Here is a 13,945-nt window from a genome sequence, read left to right on the forward strand (position 1 = left end):
GTTTTCTGGTTGACTGATTAAACAGTAGAATACATTTTTCTAGAGAAGGCAATATGAGAGTACTGGTCAGTGATCACTTTACATACTAAAAACACCCCTTTTGTCAGCAGCCATTAATATCTTTGTGGAACTATCCCCTCAGTGCAAGAAAGAACTAAATTGGTATTTGGCATCCTCGAAGTGACAACCTCCATTGTTGCTATGCTGTGTTATTGGGGCATGTTTTTCTTAATTGTTATAGGGCTATGTAAAGGTGAAAAATGGCAGCAATTAGGCTTGCCATGGTTTATGGTGTTGGTGTCTGGTCCAAAAACATGTATTGATTTAGGAGCAGATGAGGAGGTGTGCACCAAGAAGGATTAAAGTGGAAGGGGAAAACCTGGTATATTCATTAGAAGTATATTGTAATCAGAAAAACTTGACTTCAGTTAGCAAATACTTACAAAGAAGGCAGCTAAGAGCAACATAAATATATGCGTCTCTGTGTGTGCATATATACACACATCCTCTCTGAAGAGAGCAAGGAGAAAAAATCCTTATGGAGACAAAATGCGTAAATCCTGCCACTTCATGGTGTTTGCCTGGAACTTGCAGACGTGTTCCTTAGCTCTCAAATTGTATGCTATAAAATGTTTGTGCATGAACTGCTTTAAAAGTCTTTGGTTTAAATATGGATATTCCTACAGTGTTTTAAATAAATATTTCTAGCAGATATCTTGGGTATAACTGCGATAGCAGTAGTAGTTTAACGGCTGGCAAGCATGTCTAATATAACTTCTTTATAAGACAGCCAAAAATTACCCTGAAAATGTTACCTCCTGAAGTGGATTATTTGGCCAAGCTATTCCTGCCTTTGTTGCAGGCAAATTCTCATTTGTTGCTTTTGCCTGCACAGCTACAGCAAGACTTAGTGGAATTTGAAATCTGAAGCAATGAGGAGCTAATATTTTAAGAGTTTGCTTTAGACAATGCTTAATAAATCCTCTTTGCTATCTTTGTGATTGTGTCTCTTTGGAAGACTTTATTTAAAAAAAAACGCCTAGGGTAATACAATTACACTGATGTTACATCTTTTGAAAATGTGCTTCAACTTGACCTTTGTTTTCTGATTGTTTCTAGCTGGCAGCTCATACAGTCTTTTGGCCACTCACATGGTCTGGATGAGTCTTCTGAAGTGCTGGTCAGATCAAATGTTTTTACCGTTATTAGCACACCGTCTGTGGAAACTTAGTCTGCAAATTTTGGCACGCTACTCTGTGTTCATTGGTGAGGTAAGAGAACAATGTGCTTATGGTTTTGGTGATGGGGTATGTCCATCACTAAGAGACGTTTTGAAACAATGTATGTGACCTCTTTTTAAGCACTTTTTTTCTGAACCTAACATTCTTGAATAAGAACACTTTCAACCCGTTCATGAGCTTAAAGTATCACTGCAAAATATGTTACTAACCACGAAGACCGGTGCTGCTGTGGTATTACTGTCTGATGGTTGCCAAGGCTGTAGTCCTGTATATGTTTAACACTGCCTCAGCCACTGAAAAAAGTAGTCACAATCTTTTGGGTTCGTCCTGTTTGTGATTACTACTCATTGATACAGTGGACGAGGTTGTGAAACTGAGCCAGGTGAAAACTAACCATGCAAAAAAAAAAAAGGGGGATGAGTTAATCTGGATCAGTTGCTCAGTGTTGAGAGTGTAAAACTGGAAGTTTTATGGGCAACCGACTCAACACTAACGATTCTCTGCTTCTGAGCAGGAGAGGTTGTGCTTTGCTCTTCTACTCCCTGCTCCCAGCCATACAAGTTTCCCTGTTTCCTGTGTCACAGAAAGACAGCATGATGGAATAATTGGGATTTAAAGGGACTTCTGGAGGTTATCTGGTCCAAATTCCTGTTCAAGACAGAAAGGTTGTGCAGAGCCTTTTCAAGTTGTATTTTGAGTATATCCAAAGCTGGCAATTTCACACCTCTCTGGGAACCCTGTTCCAATGACTGACCCCTTTTTTTCATATTTGTTCAGAGTTTCCCTTGCTACACCATGTCTGTTGCCTCTTACTCTGTCACTGTACCTCAAGGAAAGTCTGATTCCACGTTCCCTATACATGCCCCTTAGGTAGTTGAAGACAGCAGTAAGATCTCCCTATATCCTTCTCTTAAGACTGAATGACTCGGTTCTCTCAGCTAAAGTGGCTCATGAGAAGTACTGATAAGTACCAGGGTTAAAACAGAGCAGTTGAGTGAAGCCCGTCCCTGACAGCGGAGGGCATGAGGAGGTGGGAGAAAGGGGTTGTTTGACAGCAGTCAGTGGTTATGATTTTTGTATTCCAGCGTATGAAAATAAACTGTGTTTCTGCAAAGCAGATAATAATCAAATTTTTGGTTTTGCACATTCCTCCAGTGCAGTAGTTCATTTGAATGCCACACAGACGAAAATTGCTGCAGGACTGGACTGCCCTCTTCCATAGTGACAAATTTGTTCAAAATCATCCAACTCCTTAGTGCACCAAAACCTTTTAAAAAATATCTTTTTCGATTTAATTTAGGAATGCTAATATTCCTTTTAAGCGTGGCATTCTGCTGCTGAAAACTTGCAAATACTTTGTGTACTGATTCTGTTTGTCCAACTTTAACTGCCTTCACTATTGCTAAGGTTCACATCTCAATTTGATGTTTCAGGTTTCTGTGAGGCCCATTTCCTGTGAGAATATGAAGGAAAGCAAAAAATCGGTGCCAGTTGGTAGAAAGGAATCTTCTGTAAGCCTCAGCCCTGGTGAGGACCAAGGGAACGGGTCTTCTCCAGAAAGTCAGACATTGCCTTCTATATCTAGTACTCAGTTGGTATATGTCGCTGCAGATCTGGACAAACTCCAGGATCAGGTTTGTGCTTGTGACTTTACTTATGAAAGAGTCTATGTGCCAATATTGTTTGGCGTCTTGTTAAGGACATTAAATTGTTTAAAACAATGTTCCGTAAGCTGGGTTTTTATCTTAAATGCTAAAACTGGAGTAGTCTGATACAGAAAATATCACGTGAAATAAATGGTCTACTCTAGGCTTATTTGGAGTGGCAGATTACAGAGAAACCACTTCAGGTGTTTAAACTCTTTTTATCAGTAACTGCTGGACTTAACCCCTAAAATAATATGTTTTTGCTCATTTTTGGTGCAAAGTGTCGCTGTCCCAGAGTCTTACCTTTGCTAGTAAAATCTTAGTTGCAGCTTGGAGTGTGGTGCAATATTCAGATTTAATATTATGTTCTCTTGTACATGTTTACTGGTTTTAGTTTTTGAGGTTGAAAGAAGGTTTTATCATCATGATTATACTTTACTAATGATCTAGAGTCTTGAAAAGAGATGTGTGGTTTTCTTTCAGTGGGGATGACTTTTGTGTATTTTTAGTCAATAAGGCTGAAATTTCTGAAATTTGTGAAGTTGTAAATTGCATCTGGGTTGATAATATTTTTTTTAATGTTAAATTATTTCCTCTGAGGACAATAGTAAGGTATGGGACTTATTGCATAGGCCTTAAATCCTGTGAATATTGTGTTCTTATAGTACTGGTTTCCTATAAATGCAGTAAAAAAGTAGAAAAGATTGAAGGTGTCTTTTGATGCACTGAAAACATACAGAATGTAGGAAGAGTAATTAAAATATGTTTATAACACGACTGTATCTCTTCTGGGTTTTGGTGTGGGTTTTTTTTTTCAGATTCCTGACATCTTAGAAATGATTAAACCAAAACTTGAAATGATCGGCTTCAAGAACGTATCTTGTCTTGCAGGTAAAGCTGAAAGGCTGAATTCAGTCCCTTTCCCCTTTCTTCCAAATCCCCTCTGCCAACCGAACTAAATCAGCTTTTACACACAGTTTCATGATTTACAATGAAAAAATTGAAAATATGAATGCTTTTATCACTTAATTAAGCTGCTTGAGGTTTAGATTGTTAAATAGAAACTATCTTGAACAGAAATGATGACTCTGGAAAACGTTTGATTAAAACTGAGTGAGTCTGAAGTGCCTTGGGCTTTTTCGGGGTGGTTTCTTTTTCTTTTCTTTTTTTTTCTTGGTGTGGTTTTTTTTTCCCTAAGTAACTTGTCATTGTCCATAATTAGGATGCTTTTCCAGTAAGTGGGGGACCTTAGACTAGAAGATTCGTATCATATCTTTAAATACCTACTTGTAAAGGAAATGGGGGAAGAAGTAAAGAGAGGCTTTCCATTATCCAATTGAAACTAAAATATTTTTCTGAAAAGATTTTTCTCTATATGGCCAGATGAATCGTGTAAGGAGGAGAGTTATCAAAGTTTCATAGTTAAATACCTTAACTTCAGAGAATAGAAGTAGTGAGCATTTTAGCCTCCTTTTTTTCCCATTGTGTGCGTTCTTTTGTTGGTTTTTTTTTTTTTTTAATCTGATCATCCTTTATGTGAGACATGGAGTCTGATTTTAATTTAGTAATTAAAGCCAGGCATGTAGTAGCTGGGTGAGTGAACTAGTGTCTGTCTTCAAGTATAGTCAGAAGTTCTGTGCTGTGAATTCCACTTAAATCTCTAAATCAGGATTATTGGTGGATGTCCAAGTCCATTAGAGAGGTAGCAGCTTGTGGACATCACCCACTCAATAGGTGGTTTATTGTCAATCACAGCTTTGAGTTGCGCGTGTTCCAGTCACTCCATAGGGAATTTAGGTAGTGTGAGAAAGAATTTCGCAACTACAGCTTCCTTGGTAGGTCAGAGCCTTTTGATTCAAGCCCCTTGCTACATTGGTAATACTGAAAAAAATGGATAATGTTACTTTACCCCTTTTTTCTTTCCTTCCCTCCACCTTTTTTTCTGGCTGAGGAATGGTTGGCCTTACAGGACATGTTTTCTAAATGGCTGGCGTCTATTTTTAGTAAGCATCCTGTATTTAATATCGGCATCCCTGTAGAATAGCGAGTGAGATTGGCGTGATGGAGGAGGGGATGTCACATAATTTATGTTGTGTGATTGGGCAGGGTAGCTCAGTTTAAACTTTAGCATTTCTACTTCAATAGGAGCCTTGGAAGACTCAAAGACTTCTTTATCAGCCTGCATCCCTACCTTGAATAACAGGATTATCCAGGATCTCAGTGAGTCCTCCTTCGCTTACCTGAAAAGTGCACTGGAAGTTCCAAGATTGTATAGGAGAACCAATAAGGTCAGTGCTGGTTGCAGACAAAAAAATAAATCTCAGAAAGGCCTATCCTAAGAATGTTAACCAGGCAGTACGTTTATGAGTTCTTCAGGCCTGTCCATATCTGCTTGACAGTCAAGAGCTCTTGAGATAATTTACTGATCTGATAATTTACTGACCGTTTACTTTATTGAAAAGGAAAAAAAAATTCTATTTTCAAAATTTTACATACGGTAACAAGGATGAGGGCACAGCCCTGAGATAGAAGGAAGGGCAAGGAATAGAACTGTTGATGTACAAAAGAAAAAAGGTTAATGAGAATAAAGGTGTTTCACTTGCGTTGTAGCATATACTGTAAGACGCAGTGCTGCTGAGTGGCAGGCTGCTTCTGGGGGGGGTGACACTTCTGCCTGCTATGTCAAGAAACTCTCCTCTCAGTGAGCTAGCTGTTTGGATTTGATTGAAGTATCTTGCACAGAAGGAGCAAGGTGAGAATGGCTAAAAAGAGTTGAGAAACTAATAACAAATAATGGTGAAATATGGTATCAAAAATGATTGTCCGATCTTCGCTTGTTCTACCACTGTGACTTGCCTTTGCCAGTCTGCACAGTCATGTTGGTAGTTAGCTTAGTATCATTCAGGCAACAGAAAAAAACTTGGGTGACGGGGACCACTGACTACTACATCCTTGTGTAATTTGAACACAGAAGGCAGTCTGAAACGGGCAAGGCCCATTGCTTGTGGGGTGTTTTCGGTTGGTGGCAGGGGGAGGGTTGCCTTGGCTCACCAAAATCAGAAACGCTTTCCTGGCTATTAGGAAGAAACTGTGCTGCCACCAGCAGTGCTGTACTTTTTTCAGTGGCTAAATGGAAAAATTTAGAGCTATTGAGTCTACTTTTTTGAAGGATATTAAGTTTTCTTTGGGTGGTAAACATTTAGGGTCAACTGGAAGAGAATTGCTCCGAAGGGAGTAGTTTATTACTGCAGTTTATTATTAGGGTTTCTCATTTAAGGACATACTTAATTAGAAATTGTTTTTAGAAAGAAGAAACAATCTCAAGGCTAAGAAATTCATCTATGTAGGGACTGGATTGTTCTGTCTTTAACACAGAATATTTTTACTTAAAGGAAAGAGTAGAACAATGTATGAAGTCCAGGGAGAGTGAAAAATACAACTCTACACTGCTTAGCTCAGTTACCTGAAGGCAAACTTTGCATAGTGATTTAGTGGACTGCCATCATCTCTGTTTTCTGTGGGATCTTTAAGCAGATGGTGGGCTAACTGTGCCAAAACAGAGACTTAGGACCTGGCCATCTTCAGTTCAGTCAAGTTGCTAGCTTGAGCTCTGTATTCCATGAGTGTGACTGCATTGCTTTCTTGGCCATCAATCTAACTGGCTTTACGTGGTGCAAAGCCTGAATTTATAAACAGGAGCAAGATGACTTGGGTAGAGAAGGTACATTATTACAGTCATGTTAAGTTTTGGCAACTTTATTTTTACTATGTTCTAATACTTTGATTTTTTTCAGCAGAATTCAGAATTTGGCTTGAGGATAGTCTTTGCAGGAATTGGTTGTGCAAAGACACTTTCGCTTGGCCAAGTTTTAAGATTTGGAACTCTTAAGAGGTTAATGAGGTATTTCAGGTGTCAGGGATTTGCGTACCCTAGATATGTTCTGTTGCTTTGCGATGTATGACGTTCACCCAAGCTCTGTGTGGATTGTCACTGGACAGACGAAGCATTCTGTGACCAAAACTAGCTGAGAAGATGATAATGAGGGAATATTAGTTATCCCAAAAGTATTCTTCTGGCAAATATACTGAGGGAGGAGGATGGTATAAGAACAGAAGGAACAATGTCTTCAGTTTAGTGAGGTATAGTACAAAATAGTAGGTATTTTAACAAAGATACAATAGGCTGTTGTGGACACTGAGTCTCATTGTGAGCAGAAAGTATATTCAGGATCATGCCCTGATATCAAAAAGCTTTGGTCATTTTGAACCTTGTTCTATATTACATCACATTTATAACACTACTGAATGATTTTGTGATGGTGTCTTTCCAATGTGTCTTTCCAAACCTCTTCATTGGTATGTATTTTTTTTAGGTACAGGCTTAGCATTTTATATATCTGCTATAATTCGGTGTTGGTGTTTTCAGTAAGTAAATTACTGGTTCTTCTTCCTCACCTTGTTTCTCTGTCATCTACCAGGAGGTGCCAACTAAAGCTTCACCTTATGTCGACAGTGCTCTTAAGCCCTTCTACCGACTGCAGAACGAATACAAAGATATATTGAAACAGCCCATGATTCATCAGTGGTTGGAAGGTGCCCTCTCTGAAAGCACACAGAAGTAAGGGAACCATACAGAATGTTCTTTGCATTAATTAAAAATTCCAGTGTCCATTGAATGGGCACAGGAAAAAAAAACCAACAGAACACTATGAATTAACACAACTGTAAAGAAAACAAGAATACACCCAACTTTTGGTAGGGTCTGTTTCTTCAGATTTACACTGCTGTTGTGTATTCAGCAGATGAAAAGCCTGGCAGGGAATCCAGAGACCTGACTTCTGCTCAGATCTGTGCAAACCATGTCATTGTGGACAGGGCATTTGAAAAATTGTTTAGCTCTAGTAATGCAACAGTGAACTAAAAACTTGCATTTTGTCTCAGAATTGACGTAAACCTTAACCTCATGTTATTTTCAGTGAATAATGGCCAAATTTTCAAGAAACCTGGGTTCTATTATCCTCTGACTCTTTTAATGTATGTAATGATTAACCAACCTTAGTGCTTTAAAAAAAACACCACCTTGGATTCTTTTAGCTCTTGAAGAGCTAACTGTTATCAGTTTAATAAGGCAGTTAAAAAGCAATGCTTTCTTTAATAGATTTTCTGCTTCCTATTTAGCGTCTTGAAGACTTCTTGAGCATGAATATCCATCAGCATTAAGTTCCTTAACAGACTTTGTTTCAGTCCGTTTGTCTAGCTGTATTTTAAATTCATACTGTTGTGGGATGTTGCATTCTATTAGTTCAACCAGTTAAACTGTAACATGAGAAAGCAATACTTGCTTTTGTTTGGAAGTTCTGTCAAATAATTTCACGGGATACACCCTGTTTCTTGCACTATGGATAATTTATTCCGTGTGTCAGCTGTAATTTTATATATCTCTGTAATCTTGCTTCACGCTAAAGAGTTCCTGTAGCCTATTTTGATGTTTCCTCTTCCCATCTCTATAGCTGCTTTTTGCTGGTTTTCTTTGTCCTTTCTGGTCATAGGTGGTATGATCAGAAGAGTCCATACAGGTTACAGTGCGATGCTGGTGATTTCTGTCTGTCCTTACATGGTTTTCCTAATAATTCTTAGCATATTGTCTTGTTTGTTGAGTGCTGCTGAGCATTGGACTGATGGTTTCTGAGAATTAGCCCTGTAATACTGAGGCTTTAAACTGTAGGCAGAACATGAGTTCTTTCCTGCCCTTCGCCTCCTTATCCCTCTCTGCTGCTCCACTTCTGGCACCTCTGGGGTACTCATTAGTGTCCAGTGCATCTGCACCACTTTACAGTCGCTTTTTCGGTTATTCAGAATAAACTTAAAACTATAAGACAGTTTTGACACTCAAATATTCACTAACTGTCCTTAAATATTTTGGACAGAGCTAAGCATAGATTGGTCTGGATTCCACTGGTCGCTTCCATTTTGCACAAAAACAGCTTATTCAAGCTTGGTCTCTCTTCTTTTAGCCAGTTACTAGTCCATAAAAAGCAGCTTACTCTTAACTCATAGCAGTTCTGTTTGTTTAAGTAACATCGCTGAAGGACTCCAGAGATTGCTGGAATGTCAAGTTGCATGCTTGTAGACCTAAAATATCTTAGAGTGGGTTCTTGTCTGTCTGTCTGTCTACCTCTCTGTGTCTACTAAGCCTTGCTTTTAAAGCTTGAGTAAATCTGGTGATGCCACACAAAGTAAGTAGCTGTTCTGTAGTTCCTTGGATCCATTCAGAGTTTTTTTTTTTTTTCTTTCCAAAAAAAACAGTTTCTCACTTTCCGTGTCAGTGTTACCAAACCCGGCTTAAGTGCTAGGTTAAACACAGTGATAATGGTTAAACACAGGAGTAAGTTTGGCAGGTTCTTTTGTTAATTCCTTAAATCTTTCTGTTGCATTCTGTTTTCATGACTTGTTACTATTTTTATCAGTTTGTTTTAAAATACTGTATCCTCACTGAACAAGAGAAGAGACAAAGAAACTGAATTTCTTAAACGAAGTAATCTTGTAGTTTCTTTGCTGAGAATGCAGAGACAAGTAATTAATTTAATTTCCTGCTGTGACAGTATCTTCTTGCATCCAAAATAAAAAAAAAAAAAACAGAAAAGAGCATAAACTCTGGTTAAAAATCACTGAGGACTAAACTTGCTTAATGGCAAATGAACTTCTAAGTACAGCAGAAGTGGGAAGTCTTCACAAGTGAGTGGGACTGGGAAATACCAAGATATGAAAAGAGTGCACAGTTGACTTTTACTGGTATATTTTTATGTTTTGTAGAATGGTATCTTGAAACAGTTTCCATGGCACTGGCAAGCACTCTTTCTGAAGCCATTCCTATCTAATTATCCCTTAAGAAAGCTTGCCTGCTTTCTGTTGCCTCGCTGTTTAAAAGTAAGCATCAGGAAGATTCTTTCAACTTCCCTAATTCTTACAGCATTAGTTTGATCACTGTCACAGAGAGGCTCTTTGAAAGTTACAGGTTTTAGCAAATTGTAGAACATAGCTCAATCTGGTCACTTTTTTCGTGGATCCTCTAATTTCCCTTTGTTCCTCTATTTTCTTCTCTTAGCTATTCTTAACAAAACTCTCAGTCCTGGGCATCTGGTAGTTAATTTATATGATATTAAGCCCTTCCCATTTAGGCATGGGATTTCAGTCCATACGGCTTTCTGAAATTTTCCTGATTAGTTGATTTGTTACCTTGTTTGATTCTATGGTTTCTTTAATGTGGATGCCAGTATGTGGGAAGCAATGTTTTATTCCATCTGTGCCATTTCTAACTTAGCATTAGTGTTCTTGTGATGTTTCCTGCCAACTTCCTGAGAGTCCTGTTTAGATCAGTTTCTTCATTTTAGAAATAGGCATTTCACTGGTGGGCACTTGCATGCTTTCATATACACATACTCTTCTAATAATGTATTTTTTGGTCTGTCAGGCTGTTATTCTTTTCCCGTTTATAAAAGGAGTTCTACTTTGTGCTCTATTGGTTGTAAATAGAGGCTAACTCAGATTGTTTGAAATGGAGTAATTGCATTCCTTGGTCTCAATTACTGTATTTAAACATCTTGAACAGGTCCAAAATGTTGTGGTAAGAAGGAGGCTTCAATCCTGAATGGCAATCTTCAGATTGACCTCTAGAAATTATGATAGAAATGCTGATTAATTGATAATGATGGAAACACAAGTAGCTTCCTGACAAGGAAAACCACTCCTCCCAGCATTGTTCAGCATTTTTCTCTGTGCCAGTGATGTACTGATATATGAAGTAGGCTTCTCTGTAAAACTGTAATTTTTTTTTCTTTCTCATTAATCTTCCTTAATTTAGGTATTATGAAACTGTATCTGATGTGCTAAGTTCTGTTAAGAAAATGGAAGAGAGCCTAAAAAGACTGAAGCAAGCCAGAAGAAATGTAACTTCAAACCCTGTTGGTACAAATGGGGGCATGAGTGATGATAATAAAATCCGACTGCAGCTGGCCCTAGATGTTGAGTATTTTGGAGAACAAGTAAGTTATGAGAACAAGTTTGTTTACTATTATTACTGGTTTTGGAAGGGAGTGAGATAGAGGAGGAAAGGTGAAATTTGACTTTTTTTCTTGGTTTTGAAAGCTTTGTTGATGTGGTTCTGGTTTTTGGAGGTTTTGCTTTGTTCTTTCACATCTGCGTAATGGAGGTGACTTGAGACCTTGGTCATTGCAGATACCACTCGAGCAGCTAGAAACGCTTGTTTTCCTGTCCATTCTAATACAAATGCAAGACGTGTATTTTGTATTACTCAGATTTCAAGTACTGCTTAGTGCTTAGACGCACAAAGACGAAACACTGTGTGGACAGATCGAAGGGCAGGGACCTTCCTTAGCTCTGATGGGAACATCTTTATGGCCCTGCTTTTGTTTGCCTTCTCTCTGGATATTTCCAACCTTGACTTACTGCATTATTCAAGGGTCTGTTCCCAAGAGCTTTGAAGATGTTAGCCTTATTTGTTGTACCGTGTAGCTTTGAGTTCCTTTCAGTGCCAAATACGAAACCTTAAATAACAAAACAAATAAAAGAAAATATTCCAGGAAATGCGTGCAGTAGCTACATCAAATTGTATAAGCATACTGTTTTGACTCATTTATTTCTGAAAATTATATATAGAAATAAACAAACTTCCAAGTGCAAGTCCATATCATTAGTTTCCAAGCAGTTTCATCAGTCTTGTTTAGGAGCAGGTGCTGTTGATGCAGGTAGATAAAGTCTGCCTTTGTGTGAGCAGATGCTTTTCTCATATCTGAGACTTATGACAAAGGAAGAAGATTTGGGTGGAAGTATGGAAGTCTTACTAACAAAAGCTATTATTTGGCAGTTTTGGGCTGGGGTTGCGCTTTTGTTCTTTTATTCCTATTATGTGCAGTAACATCACTGCAATGTGATTTTTAAGTTGAACTGGGATAGATTATTCATAATCATTTAGGAGCTGGTTTGGTACACGTGAACATGACAAAGAATTTGAGCAGCAAACACCTTTTCAGAATCATTTCATTATGGTTTTATTTAGATCCAGATTTTTCTTTTTCAGTGCACTCTTAGTTTTCTCATGGCCATATTTTTCTAATTGACAGAGCAATAGATTTCCTGGGTAAGAAATGACTCGTAGCAACCTCTCTATTTGTAGAGTTGTTTTCATCCCTCTGGAAGTTCGAGACTAGAACCGTAGGCTCTTGCAGCCTATTGAAATGCTTTCATCATCATTCTCTTGGCTGTTCTTGGATTGTATTCATGTTTATCTTTAAAGTTTTGCCCAGAAACCTCATTTGGGGTTTGAAAAAATTTCAGTTGAAATCAATGCATTAAAAATAAACTTACAGCCAAGTTTCTCTTTCTGACTGTTTCTTTGGAAAACTTCCAGCTGGCTTTAGTTACAAGTTGCCTAGAAGATGGTTAAATATTTTTCTGGAAGACAAACCATTAGTTGGAAAGACTTAACCGAGCAAAGTTGGATACAGATTTTGGTTGTTTTTTTTTTTGTAGTGTGCACTATATGCAGTTGTGGTTTTGTGCTGCACGTTGATGCAGGACAAAACGTATGCTTTGCTAAATGTTTTAGGTAGAATAATTAATGAGCTTTTGATGTTTTAAAGAAAATTGATGTTTCTTCTGTGTCTTTTTAGATACGAAAGATGGGACTGGAAACAAGCAGCATAAAAAGCTTTTCAGCCCTTACAGAGCTGGTTCTAACTGCCAAGGATCAGGCTACAGCAGAGCAATCCTAGATATTTTTGAAAGCATGTGATTGAAGATAAACAATGTCCCTAAAAGACAGAGAATTTAACTCTTCTTTATTTTACCAAACAAGTAGCAATGAAGTGCTTCCTGATGTATCTCAAGCAACAAATCAGTGCATCTTCTGTCAAGATAGACTTGTTTCATCAAAAGACTGAGAATTTACCATCGTTTTCCATTATATGGAAAGCAATCAAAAGTTCTAAAATTTCTATTATAGAATAAAAGTGCAAAATGTTTTTTTTATTTTTGTTGTACATCTTAAAATGTAGAAGAATGAACTTATATGATGAAAATAATATGTAATAAATTGTCTTCCTAACTTTTGATATCCTATATGTTTTTGAATCAAATGTATTCATTGACGGCTGTCAAAAGCTTTCCGATGGGACTTTATTCCAGCTCTTCTGGAATAAAGAAAGTGCTCACAGGAATAGGAATCCATTATTTCTTGTTACTGCTTTGCACTTCCCTACTTTCCCTCATCATGGGATATGGTTTGTTTGGGTTTTGAATGTTTTTTATTGATTTGTTTTTTTTCACGGACCTTGTTGGTGAGAAGTGCTGCATAAAAAAGCTCTTAAAGTACTTTAAATTTCAAGAATAATTCCTAGTATCAGTATCTAACTTACTGGCTGTTACATTCATGCCACCTGTTTTCTTTCAGACTAAAACTTAATTCACTAAGCTAGAATTTATTCAAAGTTAGCATATTTCCGGTTTGTATTATATTGTTTATTAGAATTCAGGGGAAGATTGTGCCTGAGTACTCGTAGAATTCTTGCAACTTCAAACCTAGTTACTTCAGTACAAAGTGCATCTTTACATAGCAGGAAATTTGAGAGTGTTATTAGGGTTTTAAATGGTAGAAGGATTAACAAAGAGCTCTCTTGAGCCTAGAGTGATTTGCCTATTGACATGTCTCTCTTATATGTGAGGGACAGGTAACACAGTCTGGGGACAGGAAGAGGTGAATTTGAGGCTTTCAAATGAGGGAATGTCTTGTGTGAGTGAAGGAAGGTTTTGTGGTTTGTTTTTGTGTTGTTTTTTTTTTTTTTACCCTGTGAAAATTTAACACTAGAATTCTAGTTCATGTTTATTAATTAAAAATACACATTTATTCCTAAAGTATTTAGAGAGTTTGGGTCTTAGAGGGAGAGCCGGAGATGATGCAGGTCTTCCAAGTACTTAGAGACATGGAGTTCGTAGCACATAGCTGTTATGTAGCACTGAAGTTGTAGTGAACAAACCTTTCAC

The 13,945-nt window shown here is 37.7% G+C and overlaps 1 protein-coding gene across 3 annotated transcripts in view; it reads left to right on the forward strand.

Annotated features, from left to right (window-relative positions):
• Positions 1-13,024, forward strand: part of COG2 (component of oligomeric golgi complex 2) — a 33,078-nt gene extending 20,054 nt beyond the window's left edge. For 2 of the 3 annotated variants that reach the window (XM_074580159.1, XM_074580160.1), the window contains 7 exons: positions 1,120-1,271; positions 2,675-2,875; positions 3,706-3,778; positions 5,033-5,175; positions 7,366-7,505; positions 10,749-10,929; positions 12,577-13,024. In XM_074580159.1, the coding sequence (XP_074436260.1) occupies positions 1,120-1,271; positions 2,675-2,875; positions 3,706-3,778; positions 5,033-5,175; positions 7,366-7,505; positions 10,749-10,929; positions 12,577-12,678 (992 nt within the window). In that variant the 3' untranslated portion in view covers positions 12,679-13,024. The remainder of the gene's footprint in view (positions 1-1,119; positions 1,272-2,674; positions 2,876-3,705; positions 3,779-5,032; positions 5,176-7,365; positions 7,506-10,748; positions 10,930-12,576) is intronic. The other variant, XR_012586160.1, reaches the window with a different exon arrangement.
• The last annotated feature ends 921 nt before the right edge of the window (positions 13,025-13,945 follow it).

This window comes from Larus michahellis, chromosome 3 (genome assembly GCF_964199755.1).
Source record: "Larus michahellis chromosome 3, bLarMic1.1, whole genome shotgun sequence".
Taxonomy (NCBI): domain Eukaryota; kingdom Metazoa; phylum Chordata; class Aves; order Charadriiformes; family Laridae; genus Larus; species Larus michahellis.